Genomic DNA, 21,491 nt, shown 5'->3' on the forward strand with positions numbered 1-21,491 from the left:
ACCTGGGGTAGCAACGCAGTGTAGGCGGGGCGATCAGCTTTTTTTTTTCTTTACATTTCGAGTTGTTCCGTCGAGCTCCCGCTGGATTTTGTCATCCCCAATGAGATGTAGGAACGTCGTCACCTCCTCGGTCGACCACGGTGTGCTTTTCTTTGACGTTGCCATTTTTGTAGCTCCTCCGTTTACAAAAATGCTGTGTATAAAAATGCTGCAAGCTTGCTTCTAAATATATATGCGACGCTAGGGATGATCTTGCGCGCGATCTTGTGACGATTCTCTCTGACCAATCAGCCGTGGAGAGTGTTGACGTCACTAGTTCAGCCATGGCCCTGGCCTGATAGAACCACAATTTTATGGGGCCGGAAAAAGAGGGAAAAAGTACCCTCTAGCCGATGCTACGCTATATGGAAAGGCCACCAAAAACTGGCCTGGCCGCTTGAGGACGATTAAGGACGCTTAAACGGGGCTACCCGCTGCAGTGGAAATGCGCCATTAGTTATTGAACACATCTTTGTTTTCCTTCTCTGTATTTGGAGTGTTTTAGTAGAAATGTACAGTTTGGATTGTGCAGTCAATCCGCTTGCTGATTTGATATAAACGAGTGTTTAATGAGCTCACCTTAAGGTCATATTCCTGGCGGGTTTCCAAGGTGTCGCTGCGGAGGTCAGACTTGAGCTCTATGTCATCTTTAAAGGGCTGATTGGAAGGAGAGAAGGACACAGAGGGGAGAAACTAAACCGTCAAACAACAAAACAAAACAAAAAAGAAAAAGGAAGAGAGAAGGTGCCGTAACGAAACAGAAGAGGGAACAGAGTATGACAAGAAAAGAGAAAATGGGATTAACAGTGTTAAAAGGAGAGGGAAAACACAAGATTTGAGTTTACAAAATGTACAGTGTGGTGTAGGGAGAGGTCACTAAGTTAATGTGAGTTTTTCTTTTTCTACGACTACAGGCTGTGTAAACATATCCCGCTGCCGCTCACCGAGTACATGGCCTTGACCATGCGCGAAGCCGTGGACACGCTGCCGGAGTCCTCCTCCAGGCTGTGGGTCTCCTTGTTGATCGTCTCCACCTTGATGTCGGGCTTACCCAGCGTGACCCCGCGGCGACCTGGAAGCAAAACACGGGCGAGGTTGAATACAGCTGGACACACGCACCTCCGCTGGTTTGTTTTCACGAGCTGGAGGAGCAAGTTCAGAGGGCACCGACATCCATATGGTGGAGAGGAAGCTGGGGGTGTTTGATTTTGCTTTTATTTGGTCTAGTTGTGAGCATTTAAACAAAAATCAGCTGACTGTTTTCCTTTCCTCTTTCTCCTTGTTGTCTTGATATCTTTCTCTTTTTTTTCTCTCTCTTTTTATTATTTATATCTTTTTTTTATTGTCATTATTAATATTATTATAATTTAATAAGTTGTTAGAAAATACTTTATATTTTTGTTCTGTAAATAGGGTTTGTATGCACTGTGAGAAATGGTAATAAAGTAAAGAAAAGAAGACAAGCCCTCTAGAGAGGAAAAGCTTGATTGATGGAGAAATGTAACAAAACCAGAATCAGCTAAAAACACTAGATTAGTTATTGAAAAAAATAAGAATAAGTATAAGTTGATGTGATTAATTTGCCTACGTTAGTGTTTTATAGTACTATCCAGATGACAATAATGCAAGATTATTTTTCCTAATTAGAAAATACCAATTATTTTTAGATTTGATAATGCAACGTCTGGTTCTGACCCATCAGAACTGCTGCTTAATGTTCTGAAAGTTAAAAACAGCAGCAGGCAGTATGGCAGAACTGAGTTACATTTGCTTCAAAGAGCCTGATGTTATTTTCAGATGGCTTAGTTAAGCAAAGCACACACATACAAATGAATTATTAACAGCTTAGCAGTTCAAGCGAGGGAAGGGGACGCCACTGTAATGGTATCAGAATCAGCAAAAACATGAATGTACTGTATGTGTTGGACACATGGAGATAATGACTCACTGCCTTTGCGTTGCCGGTAGAAGATCAGAACGAGGACCAGCAGAAAGATGAAGAGGAGGATGGTGGAGCCCACCGTCCCACCGGCTATTATCCCCACTGGGACTTCCTCTGGAATGAGGAAGAAAGGGAGAAAAAGAGAGTTTTATATATTAATAAGTAATGGTGCGACAACCAACTTTATCAGACGTTTCTGTTGTTTGTTGTCCCTATCTCCTGAAGGTCCCCTATTATACTGTTTTTCATCAATATATTATAGGTCTCAGATACAGAACCTGTCTCTGAAGTGTTTGGCTCTAAACACCAAACAGATCACGCATTGTAGCATCCCATAATCCCCTCTGTTTCAGCCCTGTTTCCAAAGTGCTGATTCTCTGTCTGTTACTTTAGATGAAAATAAGGAGCCCCTCCCCACGCCCCTCTGAGAGAGATTTGGTTAAAAATAACTCAATAGTGCTCTAGCAGGAGATTCAGGTGATAAGGGAGTGGGGGGGGGGGGGGGTTACCTTGGTTGCTGATTACCTGGCTAATGGTTGGACAAGCCAAATAATCGTCATGACATCATAACATGGGCAAAATCTGATCGGCTCATTTCAGACAGGTTTTTATATAAATGGATCAGGACAAAAAGAGAGAGAATCTTTGTTCCTGAAACTTTCAGAGTCTCTTTACACAGAGGGGACACATGTTGATGTAGAAGAGACATGAAGAAGAGGGGACACGTTTTGATGTAGAAGAGACATGAAGAAGAGGGGACACATGTTGATGTAGAAAAGACATGAAGTGGATTTCGCATAATAGGTGACCTTTAAATAATAAATGCATGAAACACACCGGTCTCCTCCAGTGAGATGATCATGGTGCCGGGGCCGAAGGAGTTCCAGGCGGTGCAGTTGTAGGTGGAAAGGAAGTCAGACTCCATCACGTTGTTGATGGTGAGGGTGGAGAGGACGCCTCCTCCCTCGGCTGAGGACTTGCTCTGCTCCACCGTGTACCTCTCCAGCAGCGTCCCCTTCTCCTTCTCCCACACGTTCTCCTTCCACGCCCACACCTGCACACACACAGGAGACCATAGGAGGTTTCATCACAATTAGTTCACCACCGTGTGGGAGGGATTACATTTTCCTGGGTAAATTGTCCAATAAAATTGTTTATTAAAACTCCAGGCAGTGTGCGAAGAATATTATGCATATGTACTACACACACAGAGATAAGTATGCTTATCTTAGCCACCAAGACAAGCAACAAAAGTCAAAGAATATAGGCAGCCAGATTTCTCTAAAAAAGAGAATGGTGCATTCCGTGATTAACATGGACTTATGCCAAAAACCCTGCTGGTTATTTTAGTTTTTGGCTGATTCAAAATAATGATTGGCTCTAAGAATGTGAAACTCCTATTGTCAAATTCAGAAAATATGTATTTGTAAAGCTTTTAATGTAGTTTGAAAACTAATTTGTACATGTTTTGCTGAATATCTGCCAGTAATTATCTTCCCTCAATGTTCCGTTCAGAGGTAGGGATTTTTTGAATTATGACTTTAACAAATAATAACCCAACTGCTGCACAATTATACAGTAAATGTGTGTTTGTTATTTGGTTTATTCATGAATTAATACATATTTATGTTTCTGTTTTCTGTTGTAGGGACTCTGAAATAACTAATATTAATATTTTGAAAGGAGAGTGATTTTACTTTCTCTTAAAAAAATTAAAATGAAGGATAAAAAAACAAAACAATTTGATAACATATATTTCAGACATTTTGCGTGACTCTCTCAGACCAGCAACAGTCTGTCTGTTTGCGCAGACTGAAGTGTGTGGGGAGGGGGGGGAATCTTGCACATTGTCCAACCTTAAAGCCGCTAAAAGCAGCTGTATTATTCAGCATTGGAACACTGTAAGGCCAGTTAATTATGCATAAACCCACATGTTCCCATAATCTGCCCACTTATTCTAAAGAAGGATAATCTCCTGGCTGTTGCATTTAACTGTTCCTCTTCACTCCTTTATATTTTATAAATCTTTTTCTGTCCAAACCCTCCGCCGCTCGCATTAGGAGCTCGCGCTGAGAGTCAGGATGGATCAGTCACACAGGGACTACTACGACTGCATCTGTGCCATCCAGCTGAGTGGAGAAAGCATCACGGATGACTTCTGACGCAGGAGCTAAAAGCGGCCCGGCTTAGTGTTAGTTTGTTTAGATGATGGGACGGAGGGAAATTCTGTGAGAGTTTAAGGGTGAGTCACCACTCAAAAAGCAAAAAGAGGGACAGGGCCTAAAAGCATTTGATGCGGAGCCATTTGGGAACAGGAAGGAACAGTAACAGTGAAACACAAATCTGGTTAAAAGGTACATCCGTATGCTTTTTGTGATTTTCCTTTTTGCCTTAATAATTCATTCTGGTCCAATATTTGGAGATTTTAACAGTGCGACATGCTTTCACATTTTCATGTTCCCACTTACAATCTTATCTGGCGGAGGTGTACTGGCTATGTAGCATTTCACCTCTCCTCTCTCCCCTTTCACTGCATACTGGACTGACTCACTGGAGATGATGGGGGGGCCTGCATTGGAAAAATAACAGGATAAGTGAGTGTATGTGAAAGATGGATACAAAGACTTCAATAAAACAAGCTGCTTTTTCTTCTTTTTCTTAAGGCATTGACCTTACCAAGCTTTTTTTCAAGAGTATTATTTAAAAAAATAACCGGCAACCACTTTAGACTTTTATTTTTTTCAATTACTGACAAGCTGACCTTTAAGAAACGACATGCTTTTCCTCTAGCAGCAGTGATATGTTAACTTGTGTGGATGTTTTCTGACCGTTGACAGTGAGCGTGACCTCAGTCTCTCCTACTCCAATCCGTGGGACGATGGCTTTACATACGTACTGGCCGGCATCCGCTTGGCTCACTGACTTCAGAAACAGCTGGTTGCTGTTACTCAGAACCTGTGGGGGAGTGGAGAAAGTATAAACAAATAGAAACAAGAGGAATCTGCTTAAAAACTGTGAAGGGATTAACAAAATAAAAGCTGTTCACGAGTGGAGAAGTTCAACATATTTGCATGTCTGGCCTTATGTGTTCTACAACTGTGACTCTAACAAAGCAAACGGCACATCCGCTTTTAACCTATCACAAAGGTTTTGTAGTTGCCAAGCAACCACATCCATCGGAAAATTAGCAGAGGGGAAATTATGGCTAAATATGTAACTACCTAGAGAGAGAAATACCTGCACTAATTACACAGATGTAGGTGTAAGCTGGTGCACAGATTGCTAAGGCAGGCTTATGATGAGGAAGATGTATTTCACTGTGCTGTCTTGTCTTTAGCCCTGATCTTAACTGCAGTTTAAAAAGAGACAGCCAATGGTAAAATAGAATATATATATTGAATACTATTTATGTTCACATAAAACTATAAGCCATGTATTGCAGTCTAAAAATGGTGATGATTAAATAGTTAAATGAAATTATTTGACAAAATTCAAATGAACTAACATTTTAATAGGTTGTCCTTTAGAGATTCGGCAATTAATAAACCAAACATCAAGTCAGAGAAATAATAACTTTCTTTTTGATTATTCAAATAATGCAATAAATACTGTTTGTACTTATAAAAATGGATATTTCCAGCTTTTCTCTGTTCAATATCTGTTTAAAACTGGATATTCTTTTAGGGTTTGGACCAACAAAACAACATTTAACTTGGGATTGTAATTTTCTGACGTTGTAAAGACTAGACTATTCACTTATGAATCTAGAAAAAACAAGCGGAATAATTGATAGTTAAAAAAAATGCAGCCTTAGTGTCCTGGTGGCTGTGGCTAAAGAAAAAGTTCAACATTTTGGGAAATACGTTTATTTGCGTTATGGTTAAGAGTGACACTACTCTAATGTCAGTACCGTACATTTTGAAACCAGAGCAAGCAGACAATTAGCTTGGCAACAACAGAAACGCTTGCCTAGCTCTGTCTAATAATAACAAAATACACAATCAGCAAAAGCCAAGTAAAACCACAACATCATCAAGAAAAAAAACACTCTTGTTTGATTCAACATAAAAATAAAACATACTATTTAGTGAATTTCAAAGATACTGGTCAGCTGTTTGAGTAATTTGAAAATATGAGCGTTCATTTATCGTTCTTGACTGAAGCTTAAAAGACAAAAGGGACATTGAGAGAAATAGGTCATGACAGGGAAGCAGCAAAGAAAGATTTCTATGTGTCCCAGAGTTTCCGTTAGAATTTTTTGTCCGTTAAAGTTTAAATCTTCCGGACAAAATGAGAAAAGTGCTGGTCAAAGGCCTTCTTTGGTATTTATTGAGCTTTAAAACAAATTGATATGATTTGATATTAAACACACTAATTATAGTAGATTAACTGGGTCATTCCTAGCATTCGGTGCCATTTCAGCTATATATTCAAAAGTAAAAAACATAATTTTCCATGTTTTTTTTTAATTTAATCTGAATGATGGCTTGTAAAGTATAAGAAAAATATTTTGGTCAAGCTCAGGATATTATGCTTAAAATTGAATTTTTTTACCATCCCCAGTTACTGTGTGTGCACCCTGTTACTGTGAAAAATAGTAACACGGTGGACGGTAACAGGGTAGACATTTTATGCTAAACTTGGTTATTGCTACATGTGTGATGATAATCAAGCTAGCATTTGGTGACAACAAAAACATATATTTGATAGATATATTCATCATATTTTCTAAATGTAAAACAAATGATCAGTTCCACTAAAAATGAGCATAACAGGGTGGACATTTTATGCTTTACCGCAATAGTTAAGTTCTTTAAAACATTAGAAAAACGTTGAAGGAAGAACCAGGGCCGGCCCTAGACTTTTGGGGTCCCTAAGCAAGCTTTGGCTTGGGGCCCCCCTCGCTCTAGCGCGTTCTCACTACACACAACACGGAACCAACTTTTGTCTTATAATGTTAGCATAAGCACACATATTGTATAAATAAGCATGTAAACACCGTGGACCTAACCTCCTCTAGGGGGGTCTGGGGGCATGCTCCCCTGGGAAGATTTTATTTTAAATATTGAAGTTGAAAGCATCAATCTGGTGCACTTTGAGAGAAAAATTAAGAGATCTATGGATACATATCTCAACACCCATATGAAACAGAACTGTAAACAGATTTTTCTTTATGGATATTTTACAAATCACTTAAACTGTATTCTTGTTTTGTCATATAGTATTTCATAACTATTTTTCATTTATTCTCTCTGGCTGTCCATCTCATAATGTTCACATAGAAACTAGCTGTCAATAGGAATATCATTCAGAAGAATTATAATTTCTTGCAAAAATCTGTCACAAAAAGAGGTTGCACATTTAAATTCAGGTGTTGTTATGGCAACGTCAGTGGCCAAACAGCCACATTTAGTGCTGCAAATACGTTCAAACATGCTGTTGACATGTAAAGCAGTGGAGACTATGCCACCATTTCAGCTGACTTTTTCTCATAAATACTGTCACATAACATCCATATATTTCAGTGCTAGGTTGATGCTTAGCTAAGCTAACTGTGAAACACTTTAACTGACAGGACTCCGGATCAACTGTGTACTGTAAGGTAGCTTCTAGCTTCATGTCGAACAGTCAGTCAACATTTCCCAGAGAGCTGTCTTTGAATTCACCAGGTAACGCTAAAAAACATTCAATTTAGATTATATGACAAAGTGTTAATTTAATATATCTGGCTAGCTATAGCTACTTTCTAACGGTTTAGCTTACCCCCGCGATTCAAAGTAACATCAACGTAGCTGTAATTTATGCTTTGCTTACATGTTTGCATAACTTGGAAGTTTACTGACATTTACATACCTTGTTTACCTGGCTCAAGTGGTGGCTCTGGGGTTGTTGTGTGAGCCACCACTTGAGAATTGTCGTATTTTTTAAGAAAATGTTTTCTTATGTCCATCTTCAAAAACTCTGAGTCCGACTGACAGTTTATTTTAAACATTGTCAGAGCTCACAGGATAGGTACCTGTGAGCCAATAAGACAATGTTTATTTCAATTCAACTCTCTGGTTGGTCTGGTGTCTTGCCTCTGTTGCATTCACTGAACACGGGAAATTACAATCCTGCCGTCCTCTCTTGTGTCATGATGAGGTTCAGGTAAAGCACGGTTAATGTATTTTATTATTGACTCAATAATATAATACATGACTTTGAGAGTAGGCAATCTAGGCATATTAACAAAATTAATTAAACATACTTATCACGGCGACGGTGTACTGAGATTTATTTATTTTTTAAATTAAAAATAAAACAAAAAAATAAAATAAAAATGTTTGCTAGGGGGCCCCTTAGTGGCTGCGGGGCCGTAGGCGGCCGCTTATGTCGCTTAATGGGTCGGGCCGGCTCTGGGAAGAACGCATTCACTCTGCTTCTTGAAGATGATTTCCCACTCAAAATGTATCCTTCTTCTTCTTGAGTCATACAAATAGTAGAATAGTAAAGGGGCGTGTCCAGAGGGATTCAAATCAGAGTAACAGGGGGGACATTCAAACAGGGGACACACACTTTATTTTCAATACAAATGAATTAATAACAACAATTTCAATTTGGTGAGGAATATTAGCAAAAGGGTCATACAACACTCACAAAAATGTAGAATTTGTTTGTAGTTCTTTGATTTCTTTTTGTATATCTGTTACAGAAGTTGAGCAAACATGATTGGGGACACAGCAATTTGGCCTACTTGTGCTAAAATCAGAGTAATTATTTAGAATTTTTAATATCCTGGCTAAATAACATTGTTGTTTTATGGTAGACGGTATAAACATTTAAAACCAAGCTTTTAAAAAATAAGCATTAGACCTTTTAAATACAAAATATATGATATAATGTGGTGGGGACCTAAATGGCACCGAATGCTAGGAATGACACAACTACATTATTCAAAAGTGTACAGTAATTACAATAACACGGGAATAATAAACGGAGCGCTCTCTCCCTCTCCTGACAGCCCGTCAGTCTCATGCAGTTCGCGGATCAGTAATGAGTGACCCGACAGTAAAACTAAACATATCTATAACTAGTTTAGGTAGTTTGAGAGGTAATTAAAATAGCTATTTGTGATATTCTAACCGGAAGTGTCTGTTTTGTTCCGCTCACCGCTGCATGTGATCATGTAGAGCTGCGTGTCGACTCGTCAGCAGCAGCTGATCTCTCTCTCCCGTCAGATTAGACTTCACTTGCGTTTATGTCCATATCGATCAGATCTAGCTAGTTCTAGCTAATGATAGGACTACCTGCTTATTAAAAGACACCTAAACAATAAGCGTTGCTATGCAACCGGGTGAGGCCGCAAAGTATAGCGCAGCATTATGCATTTGTTTACATGCCCACCGGAACCCAGAGGCATTACCAACAGATCAACGCACAATCAACCCATACAGGACATCTCTTTCTCCACATTACGTGTTAGACATTATAATTGACTATTCTTGTCTGTCACATACTATTCTTGTCTATGACATAAGTGGCGCAACTAATGCGGTATTGCGCTAAGGGGAAATTATTTTGACCGGAGGGATTTAGATTTGCCGGTCTTTAGCATATTTTACCGCTCAAAGTCCGGTAATTACTGGCTAATGGAAACTCTGATGTGTACAAACAGAATATTGGCCCTGAATGAAAGGCAGCTTTTGTCAACACTGGAGAAGAAAGTGTGAACTGCAAAAATAGTGTGAACACAAGAGGAGAGGAAAGCGTGGGCTCTTCGCTTCTTACCATGTTTGATCCCTTTTTGAACCAGGTGAGTGTGAGCGGAGGGTTTCCAGCCCATTTGCAGTTGAGGGAGACATCAGAGTCAACATCCACTGTTTTTGGCTGCGGCTCCACCAGCAGAATTGGACCGACTGGAGACACAGAAACAGACGGAGAGATGTTCTTTGTTGTGCTCGAGTAATAATGCAGTAGGACTAAAGGGGAGAACATGCTCAGAGGATAAAGAAACACGAACAGCCGTGTGCTTTATCCCTCTGACTCCAGACTGAAGTGAGTGAAGTGGGCCAGAAACAAGTGAACAGGGCCAGATGAGTGCGGCGCGACTCACAGTGAACGTCCACCAGGATGCTGACGTTGGTCTTCCCCACAGCGTTGAAGACCAGACAGGAGACGGGTTCTGTGAAGAAGGAGTGGTCCGCCTTGGTGGTCAACACACTCTCCCTGGCACCCTGCAACAACACGCCCCCCTTAGCCCAACTGGAGGGAAACATTAAAACGCAGGTTATTCAAAAAATACTGTACTTAAAGGTCCCCTATTATACTGTTTTTTATTACTTTATTATAGGTCTCAGATATATACAGAACATGTCTCTGAAGTGTTTGGCTCCAAACACCAAACAGATCATTGCAGCATCCCATAATCCCCTCTGTTTCAGCCCTGTTTCAAAAGTGCTGATTCTCTGTCGGTTACTTTGGTCAGGGGTCTCCAACGCGTCGATCGCGAGCTACCGGTAGCTCGCAAACCCACAATAAGCAGCTTGCCAAGCAAATCCAAAATGTAAAAAATACACAAAAAAAAGAAGGAAATGTGATTAAAAGAATCTACCCTATGCATAAACGAAACCTCAATCAATCTATCTACTTACTACAACTCTATATCTATCTAACACCCCTCCTCCCCCCACCCCCCACAATGAATATCGACCAATCACGTTCTTGCTTGATTTGCGGGACCAGCGTTGCAGTCGGGAAGAAAAGCAATGTGGAGCGGCACCTCACCGCTTCATAAGGAGTTTGACCGTGATTTTCCTTCTGGCAGAATCTACACAACACATCAGCCCCATTGAACAGTCTAGTCATGCCAGCCTATACAGCACATGAGGGCCAGAGTTTTACTCTGTGTGTTGCAACTTGCATATATATTTCTTGCACTTGACGCACACATACGCATGGTGTAATTTCCACTGGGGACAGGGGGGACATGTCCCCCACACTTTTCGAAATCCCGTTTGTGACAAATATGTCACAAATATGTTTTTTTTTTTTTTTTTTTTAACGCAAGCCGTCATCACCACGGAGGAGCACACAGACTCTGTGAGCGAGCGAGACAGAGAGAGCACACCTTTATCTATTTAATATAGGCTAGTTGTCAAAAATAAAGTCAGAAATCATTCCAATGTGTACTATAGGACAGTAAAAAAAGAAAACAGTTTAAAAGGGGAGTGATTAGTAAAATATGCATAAATAAAAAGAAAGAATGCTCTAGGTAACATAAGATAAGGATAAACCAGTTGAAATGATTTGTTATTGGTTGTGATCATATTCTAAAGATGTTTGGATTATTGAAAATTATACAGCTCCCTTTCATATGAGTGTTGAGAGCTGTATCCATACATTCATGTTGTGCTCAAAGTGCACCAGATTGATGCATTTCACTTCAACATTTAAAAAAGGAGGTTAGGTCCACCCCCAAATAAAGCAGGTTCAAATCATTAAATTGAATACATTTTCTTTTAGTAAACACTGAGAACGGGTCCCACAGACCCAAACAGCACACAAAGGTTAAAGGTAAGCATATAATAATGTTAAAATGTGCTAAATATGTATACTGCAAAAAAAAAAAGAGAGGAGTAAAAGTAGCTCACGACTTGCTTTATTTTTTAAAAAGTGGCTCTCATCCTAAAAAATGTTGGAGACCCCTGTTTTAGATGAAAATAAGGAGCCCCTCCCCACGCCCCTCTGAGAGAGATTTGGTTACAAAGAACTCAATGGTGCTCTAGGAGGAGATTCAGGTGATATGGGGGGGGGGGGGGGGTTACCTTGGTTGGTTATTGGCTAATGGTTACACAAGCCAAAAAATCGTTATGACATCATAAAGTGGCCAAAATCTGATCAGCTCATTTTCAGAGTTTTTGATGAGATGATTTGGCTTGTATAACCATTGGCCAATAACCAACCGAGACAACACCCCCCCACCATATCACCTGAATCTCCTCTTAGAGCACCATTGTGTTCTTTCTTACCAAATATCTCTCAGAGGGGCGTGGGGAGGGGCTCCTTATTTTAATCTAAAGTAACAGACAGAGAATCAGCACTTTTGAAACAGGGCTGAAACAGAGGGGATTATGGGATGCTACAATGATCTGTTTGGTGTTTCAGCCAAACACTTCAGAGACATGTTTTGTAAATATCTGAGACCTATAATATATTGATGAAAAAGAGAATAATAGGGGACCTTTAAGGCAAAGATCTGAGTACTTTTTCCATCTCTACAGGGCCCAATGAAAATGGTTGTGTTTGAAGGTGAATGCAGACCTGTAGCCCATAATAGGAGGGTTGGCGTGGGCCTGGCAGGTGAAGGTGACTCTGTCCCCCTCCAGGACAGAGCGAGGCTCGATGGACAAGGTCACTGACGGTGGATCTGGAAGAGAGAGACAGAGACTCACATTACAACAGCCTTATTACAGCTAATATATGCTGCAATCTGGAGAAGGAGGATGATAATTCAAAATGGCTGCCATGCATTACTTAGTTACAGCTATGAAAGATTCAGCAGCTCGCAGATGTTTTATTTTTCAAAATTGATGCCTTTTTGCTTTTGATTAGTTGGAAATGTCGAAAGATACCGTGTGAAGTAACTAGCAGGTTGTTGTAATAATATATCGTGAAGAAAATGTATTCTTTCAATGTCAATGTATTTTTATCTTGTTTTTTTGCAAATACAATGACACTTCCTTAGCTTAAACCTAGGAGTACTAGAGTGAGGCAGGAACAAAGGAGAGGAGAAAGACTTGTATTTCGTTTTTGAATAAGGAGAATAAAGATGAAGTGTTAATAATAGTGTGGAAATGTAGATAATAAGGTCATAATTGTCCAAAATAAATGATAAATATCAAGAATTAAGTCGAAATGTTGCAAAATGAAGACTTTAATCCATACATTTTAGCTTTATTTGCTGCATTTCAACTTGAATTTCACTTGGAATTCCAAATAAAATAATATTCCTTGTCTATTTTTACTTTAACCCTGGGCCAAATACTCTTCTGTAAAAGTCGTCTTCTGCCTGTATATCATTTAATAGCTTACGGTGTACGTTGAGGGACACGGTTGTGATTTTGCCCGTGGGAACAGCCAGGTTGGTGGCCACGCAGCTGTAGTTCCTCCCAGTGTCGGTGTCCACAGGCTGGATGGGCAGGTAGCTGCGTGTGGTCACCCTCTTCCTGTCTGGAAGCACCTCCTGATGAAGGGGTGGACACATGGATGAAGCGTTTTAAACACATATCAGGTACTGTAGAAACACTTGGATCTGGTCTCTATTTGAGACTTACAGTGGTGCTGGCAGCCCCCTCTACAGGCAGCCCATCTTTAAGCCACTCGATCATAGAAGGCGGTTTGGCCCCTCGAGACACACAGCTCAGGTTGTAGGACGCCCCCGCATTCAGCAACACCTCTGGACCCCCATCGATCACCGGGTTATCTGGGGGGACTGGAGCAAGAGGAGAGGAGTGTTAAAAGCACTCTCACATATAGACACGTGCACTGACATACATGCGCACAAACGTACTGAGGACGGTGAGTTTGGCCCTCCTGGACCTCAGGGCAGCATCAGGGGCCTGGCACTCGTACAGCGAGTCATCAGACAGGTCAGCTGACAGGATCTCCAGGTTGTACTGGCCCAGCTCCTGCACTCGCAGCACGCGGTACCTGGGCCAAGCTGGAACACACATACACACGAAATACATTAAGATTTAGATCATCTTAATAACTTTGAGGAAATAGGTTTTCTTACTGTCTTGATTAAATGTATCACTTCTTATAAACTCATTCTACATTCCTATTATGCTTGTTGTTCTCTGGCTGAAGGTTACTTTATGTCACTATCCTATTTGAACTCTTAACACAAAAATTGTTAATTCGTCACAGGATCCCAACATCCCCATGGGGTCTGTATCAGAATTTTCAAAAATGCGACACCACGCAGCATGTGGTTGTTCCTGCTGGTAAGAAAACATCAGGTCTGAGTCACAAATGAAGCAAAAAAATGACTTTTTCGTCATTAGGCTAAATGTCACCAGGGAGATGCACAACCACATGATATGATGACGTGCACAACAACAAATGCATGACCAAACCTACACATTCACACAATTCCACGATGCACACACACTCTCACACCCTGCTCTTCAGTACTCCCTTCCCTTCCCCCATCCGCCACACAGCTGTGTCACTGCTGTACATTCTCACCATTAGGTGGCATCCATGCTCTCCCTCACCGGCGGGGGGAAAAGATGAATGCATTATGACAGCAACGTTTTAGAGGACTCAAATCCACTCCAGTCTATGGTGCAGAATTCATGTTTGCTGCCCAGACGTAGATGGCGTGTGAAATTCTGTGTGCCGTGTCAATGTGCAGACTCTGAGCTCTGCTGCTCGCCTAACCTTGGGTGTCCTTGTTTCTGCATGCATGTGTGCATGTGTGCCTTGTATATACGTGCATTTGCATTTCTAATGTTGAGAGCGAGAAAGCGTATGAAAAGCCCAGAGAACCGCGGGGGAGAGGGACAGAGAGGCTCATACACAAACACACACACACCCGTGTGTATGTGTATGTGAGCATGAAGCGGCCAGTGTTCATTCACGTTTCTATTTAAAAGCTTTGGCTTGAAGCACTGGACCATTACAGTAACAATATGATTCAGAGAAAGGAGTAAGAAAAAGGGAGGGAGAGACAGGAAGAATGGAGAAGGGACAGACAAGGACAGAGAGGAGGAGAGAAAGGTTGTCAGGAAGAGGAGAGCATGAACTGAGAGTGTGTCAGGCAGGGTGAGGGTAAAGAGAGAGACAAGGTAGAGAAGTTAAATGAAGAATAGGAGAGAGGGCTCAGTGCAACAGAGGCAGCTTAAAGAAGGAGAACAAGAGGAAGAGGACGGAACAAGGGAGCTAAGATGAGGAGGTCGCAGAGGAATAGCATGACAGACAGTGGAGGAGAGGGTGATGATTAGAAAAAGAAACAAAAGAGCTGATGCAAAGTCATACAGTAGTTAGGATGGGAGAATAGAGGAAAAGAAAGGAAATGTTGTAATAAGCAAAACAAAATAACAAAAAAAACTGAATATTTACACCATGTGGGGTAAACAACTGCAGCATCCACAAAAAACAAGGCCTCAGCATGTCACCAATTGTCCAGTCTCCCTCTGGACCAATCAGTTGAAAATATGCCTACTTGTTTTGACCAGTAATTGCACAGCCCCCTTTGGGCTAATCAGCACAATTCAGAAAATGCTGCATCACAGTGATGAGACCCACCATTCCCCCAAGTTTTATCAAAGTCAGACAAGCAGTTCCTCAAATTGTTGTTGACAGACAGACAAGCGGGGGGGCTTCATAAATAAAACAGGACATTTCCTCTGAGGGGAAGAAATGCAAAGACAAACTGGAGGGAACCTTTAGGGCAGCAGCGTAAAGGAATGTGAGCTAGCTGATGAATCGATACAAATAAATTGTATATAGTAGATATTATCCGGTCAGTGTCTCCCTCTGCCTATATGACAGAGGTGATGATGTGATGCCCCTTTATCAAGTCGAAGGGTGTCACTCGTCCCGAGGGAGATCTTTCCCATCAAATATTGTATGATATGTGTAGAAGGTGGCTAAAGTTAACATCAACCTAAATAAGTGCACAGTTTGTCACAACATGGTGTGACTGGAAGGGAGGGGGGCTGCTATTTAACAGGAGCAACTCTCACATCTCTTGGCCAAAAACTGCCCTGCTGGCTCAATCTCGCTACAAAAACACTTTGTCAGCGTACATTAGCCTTCACAGCTACATACACGCAATGTCACACTGGGCGAGCGTGGATTTTCAAAATGCTGTGAGAGGGTTTAGTATTTGAGAAAATCCCATTCCACGTCTGTAACACATGAAACAGCAGTTAGCAGGGCTGTTACAATCCGCTTCAAGTTGTTCTGTGTTCAAACCCGGTATTTCTATGTATCTGTATTAACAGGGCTCTAGCAGCAATCTAAAAGCATTATTTATAAAAATGAAAAACTGGAAGCATCATTCAAAATCCTAACCTAAAAATAATTTTGCATTTACATACCAGTAGTGTTCATTTTTAGACCTACGAAATTGTAATAAAGACTGTTTTAGACCTTTTTACGCCCAACTTTCAATTTGGCAATCGGATTTAAGTCTTTCAAGTGCCAAGCGGTTTGAAATCCCTGGGTTGTCCCGCCAAAAAATGTAAATACCAAATGTTATGCAAACTTCTAAATGTAACTTTCTAAATGCAACAGTTCCAGTAGAGAGCTCTGACCTTCTGCATTGCAACTGTTGCTGCACATGCCAATACAGTGTTAATTTTGGCAGCTGTTTTTGATTTAGTCTTAGTCTTTAGACGAAAATGGTTATTAGTTTAGTCACATTTTAGTCATTCCTATCCTTCATAGTTTTAGTCTAGTTTTAGTCGACGAAAACTCAAAACGTTTTCGTCTAGTTTTAGTCGACGAAAACTCAAAACGTTTTAGTCTACTTTTAGTCGATGAAAAATTAAATTTTAGTCAACTTTTAGTCAAAATATTTTCTCTCTTTAAACCAATTCAGTTAGGCAAATACAGGTAGGCCTATCTGAAATTGGAATCAATGTGACAGTATCAAGTGTTGACATTCGTAAAGCAACATTTCACTCTCTTAACACTTTACTTGTGTAATAGGGATGGGTATCGTTAAGGTTTTCTACGGTACTACTAGTCTTATCGATACCGCTTATCGATCCGGTACTTTAACGTATTCTTGTATTTACTTTTTCTTATTTTTTAAAAGGGAAAAACTAACAAATTGTTAACCGAATTAATTGCTTTATTTAAATGTGAAATAAATGAAATATATATAATTATGTTAAAATATTGTACTGTACTTGAGTACAATGTTGAGGTACTTGTACTTTACTGGAGTATTTAAATGTGTTGCTACTGTTTTTCTACTCCACAACATGTATTTAATACCTTTAGTTACTTTACAGATGTGTAAGCATGATGTGAAATCTAATCAAGTGTTAAATCAGACTTTAGTTCCACCTGGAGTAAATTCACAAGCTATCCTGCAGTATACAAAGTCATTCAAACTTGAAGGACTCCAGCATGTGTCCCACTCCCTTCTGAACGCTCCGTCCCCGGCAGATCTCTGTGTGCCGCTGCAGCGCGTCTGTTAGGCACCGCCCCCCGCACACAGAGAGACACAGGGAGATCGCTCTTCTGGAGTGAAGAGAGCGGAAATAATGATATTGCAAGTTAGAAACGTAAGATGCATTTTGACAGACAAGACGGACAATTGGGGGAAAATACCCTGCATTTTGAATGTCCGATAGTCCACCATTAACACCTTAGTCCCGTCTCGTCTCGTCAACGAAAACTAAATATACATTTCGTCAAAGTTTTCGTTATCAAGAATCTATTTTTAGCTCGTCATCGTTTCGTCTTAGTCATGTAAAAAAGGTCGTTGACGAACATCTTTCGTCATAGTTTTCGTTGACGAAATTAACACTGTGCCAATACAAACATAACAATCTCCCTCTGCACCCTCTGAAAAGTTGCATTTAAAACATTCCCAACATTTCTACAGCTTTAAATATGCAGCTTTAACATGTGCCTATCAGCAGGTCCAATCGGAAAGTATCAGCATCAGCTTTGAGAAGGCCATCTTAGTCACATGCAGAACGGAGTGAAGGATGCCTGAAGGGGCTGCATGATGTCTCACCCCGGAGGTCTTCTCCGATACCCAGAGCCAAGCCATCTTTGGTCCACTGAACAATGCCTGAGTAGTTGAAGACAACACAGGACAGGATCACCCTCTGGCCCCGCACCACCGACTGGTCTGCCGGCTCCTGAGAGAACCTCGCCGTCCACACTGCAGAGAAGAGGAATTGGGAAAGAAGAATAGGATAAGTTAGGGAATTTCTCATTTTCACTGTGTGCACATTGCAGGAAAAAGACTCTGAAATCACCACAACCACATATAACTGAATAGCGTATTATTGTAGCTGCGGTTTCATGGTTAATTGTTCGAAAACTGCATTCCCCCAGCAGAAATGAAATGCCATCTTTGATCATACGTTGGCTCGCGGCCATTAACTGCCGCCACCGAGTGAAGAGCGGCATGGCAAGGCGGAGGTGTCAGAGAAGAGAGTCAGAACATAGTTGGAGAAGAAGAAAGAAAGAAGAAGGACGTGGTTAACGCTGACTCAGGAGCTGGGAGATCAAACAGGAAACTTCAGCCATAGGGTTTCTCACACTGCTTTTCTTCCAGCTCTTGACTTTTAGTTCTTCAAAACTCACCCTCCCTCTCTCTGTTTCTCCCTTCTTCATTCCTCCCTATGAGTCATCACACAGGCTTCCAATCCACAACCAAAACTACAGTGGTTGTCATTGTCTACAAGACTCTCTCCCTCTAGAAGTCCACTACAGTTGGCCTACAGACTGACCGACTACGATGAGTTAAAAAGCTTCAGCTATTGTCCCACGCTGTATGATGACAAGTTGTAATTAGCTGTCCCTTGAAGACATGTCACCCTTACAATAGATGAGAGGCAACATTTTTTCATTTTTTCCATCCTGCCTCTTGCGTTCATTTTTCTCCCACAAAGACTCTCGTACAGTGGATCATTAACCCAATACTGCAAAGCACACCCCCTCCTTCTTCTGCCATTACCTCTCTCCTTTATTCCCTCTCTATAATGTTGTATGTCCTTTACCCAAATTGCTTTGCTTCACTCTCTGCTTTTCCCTCCATATGTATGCATCCCCACTCGCCTCCTTCACTTTGTACATCTATAATGCTGTCTATGAATGTCCTTTAGCCTGCACAGATTCTCCTCTACCTTGCCTCCTCTTACAGTATGTACGTGCCTCCTTCTTTCTATATACATATATAATGCTGTATATGTCCTTTTACCCATAATGCTTTCTATTTCTGTGTTCCTCCTCCTCGGTGGTTGGAAGGGGGTTAGAGGCGGACTGTCACAACTCATTTATCACATTAAATACCAGCCCTCCAGCATTTTCTCTCTCCCGTTCCCCGTCTCTCACTTTTTCCCTCACTCCCTTTTCCTCACCTCCTACCATTTACATCTCTCCTTCTCACTTGTTCTCTCCACATTTGTATCACTCCCCCCCCTTTTTCCCGTACACTCCCTCTCGCGTTCCCTCACACTTTTACCTCTGAGCCCTCCAGCACTTTTCTGAAGGTTCCCAATCCCATCTCACTCACTATTTTCTAACAACTACCATATGCCTCCTCACCCCACCTCCCGCCTCCGCATCATGACCCTCGGTCCCCATCTCTGATGTTTCCCCTCTTTCATTCGGACATGCACTTTCCCCTTATTGTGTCAGATTCGGTGTGATTTGCAGAGGTACAATATGCCTGATAATACAATGGAACCCAGTCATGCAACAAGATTTCCTTACCAATCAAAACAATGGCTTCTGACAGTGCAGCGAATTAATATGCTGAACATAAAGGAGATGTGCGAGCAAGCTCAGTGAAAAAGGAATCAGATGCAGATGGGAGCTTTGCAGCATGCATACCTAGAATAATTTAGCGCTGAACCAAAAATAATGATAATAGCAGCCCTTAATTTGATCCCTGAGGAACACCCAAATAAACTGGATTGGTGAATAAGGATAAACAAAGGAAACAACATGGCAACAACAACAATGGGCGTTGAAAGGGTTGGAAGTAAAAACCAAGTCAAATAAGTAACAAAGTCTTTATTTGTAAAATGTATGGTAAGACACTGAAATCATATTTTTTTTCCCCCACTTTTCAAATGGACACTATATTTTGGTCTGAAGTTAGAACCTGGTTAGTTTGTTCCACTTTTCAAATTGTGTTATCTCATATGTTTCATGGAGGTGATTAGTAAATGATGAGGACATAACACCTTAAAAAGGCAAAATAAATATTTCCTCTTTCAACTTCTTACTGAGGCTGATGGGGTACATAAAAATATACTTTTCTGCCAAAGATAGATTTGGAAATGTTTGTAAGGACTAGTCATATAATGAGCACAGATTAGCTTAATATGAAGGTTTTATTCTCAATAAATGGTAGTTGCTGAAATTGTTGCTCACTTAGTCATAAATATTTAAGGTTATAGAGAAACACTTCAGGTTTCAAAACAAGTTTTAAGAGGCTATCAAGAGGGCCGTGTTGGAATTCTTTTAGAGCTCAACTATTACTGTAGTTGCTACGTTTCAGCTGGCCCAAATTTTAACAACCGAAATCAATGACAGAGTTCTCGGAGCCCAAGGCGACAACCAACACTCCCAAACTCAAATATTTTAATTGGCAAGGACTGGCTTGGAAAAAAACTTAACAAAATATTGCTCCATTTTCTCAAGATGCATCATAAGCGACGCTGGAATCTATGATGTCATAGGATTGTTTTAAGATTTTCTAGGAAATCTGGTATGTAAAGTTAGATATGTTCTGAGCCCATTGTAGCAATAGCACGAGGCAATAATGTAGTGCAATTAAGGTGGAGAATCCAAATTATAATCAGCAAGATATTTTGAGAAACTGTCAATAGAAACAAAGGTAATCACAGACAGATTAGATTTATGCTTACATTTCCTGTATGCGCCCTAATTTGATGAAACTAATTTACACCAATCTTATAAAGCATAAAGAGCTTTTTCTCAGACATACATGGGTGTTAAGCTAGTTGAGCTGGGTTTAAACTACCCCGCAACCCTGACAGTAGCCTGAGGGCAAGCAAATCCTTTTCTCCACCAACTCAGATATGGTAGCTGGAGGTATTCCCTCATCTGCCTCAGTAAACCACAAACATAATCCAAACTGAATACTCCTGAGCGGAGGCTACACAATCTGCAGAGAAAACACCCATGCAAAGGCTGATGACTGAAAACACTGACTCATTTAAACATGGGCTCATCGCTTTCTGATTTCCATATTACCCCGTTAACACTTGTCAACATGAGTGTATGTGCTTGTGTGTGTGTGTTTAAAGAAGGAAATGTACGCGCAGGGTGCAGTCAGAGCAAAGGCAAGACAGGAGAGTGTATGCTAGGGAGCTTGTATTCTTTCATTATGTGGGTTATGCTGCAGTGACAAATTTAGAGTGTGTCCTGATTTCTTTGAATCACTGATCCCCAAGATACCACGGGAGACTCCGAATACCCTGTCCACGCGAGACCATGGTCACAAAAAGCTGAGACCATGACCAAATGGACACACACACAAACAAAAAAAGGCGGCACAGATGCCCTAACCTTTACCACATGGGCTAACCATGTCCTGTCAACACACACACACAAACACAACCACAACCCCAAACATATAATCGACACGTAGAGGCTGTTTCCTGAACATGGATTACACCACGGCTCTGGCTAAACCGTCAAGCTAGTGGAGCATCTCCATCTCCTTTGGGAGTGAGTCTCAGTTTAGTCTAGGATTAAGCATGGCCTAGTCAAAGTTTGGAAAGGGATTAGGATTAAACTG

General features: G+C 41.0%; 1 protein-coding gene across 4 annotated transcripts in view; it reads right to left on the reverse strand.

Annotated features, from left to right (window-relative positions):
- The window catches only part of kirrel1a (kirre like nephrin family adhesion molecule 1a), a 38,188-nt gene that overhangs the window by 4,708 nt on the left and 11,989 nt on the right, over positions 1–21,491 (reverse strand). Inside the window, exons 2-14 of one of the 4 annotated variants that reach the window (XM_079672376.1) lie at positions 17,724–17,873; positions 13,530–13,679; positions 13,294–13,451; positions 13,052–13,202; positions 12,281–12,386; positions 10,074–10,222; positions 9,749–9,876; positions 4,810–4,936; positions 4,450–4,550; positions 2,819–3,035; positions 1,991–2,095; positions 984–1,111; positions 619–732 (exon numbers count right to left, since the gene is read on the reverse strand). In XM_079672376.1, coding sequence (XP_079528502.1) covers positions 619–732; positions 984–1,111; positions 1,991–2,095; positions 2,819–3,035; positions 4,450–4,550; positions 4,810–4,936; positions 9,749–9,876; positions 10,074–10,222; positions 12,281–12,386; positions 13,052–13,202; positions 13,294–13,451; positions 13,530–13,679; positions 17,724–17,873 — 1,784 coding nt within the window. Of the gene's footprint in view, positions 1–618; positions 733–983; positions 1,112–1,987; positions 2,096–2,818; positions 3,036–4,449; positions 4,551–4,809; positions 4,937–9,748; positions 9,877–10,073; positions 10,223–12,280; positions 12,387–13,051; positions 13,203–13,293; positions 13,452–13,529; positions 13,680–17,723; positions 17,874–21,491 lie in introns of all 4 variants that reach the window. The other 3 variants (XM_079672375.1, XM_079672378.1, XM_079672377.1) reach the window with 3 other exon arrangements.

The sequence above is a fragment of the Notothenia rossii genome (genome assembly GCF_949606895.1).
Source record: "Notothenia rossii genome assembly, chromosome: 3".
NCBI classification, from domain to species: domain Eukaryota; kingdom Metazoa; phylum Chordata; class Actinopteri; order Perciformes; family Nototheniidae; genus Notothenia; species Notothenia rossii.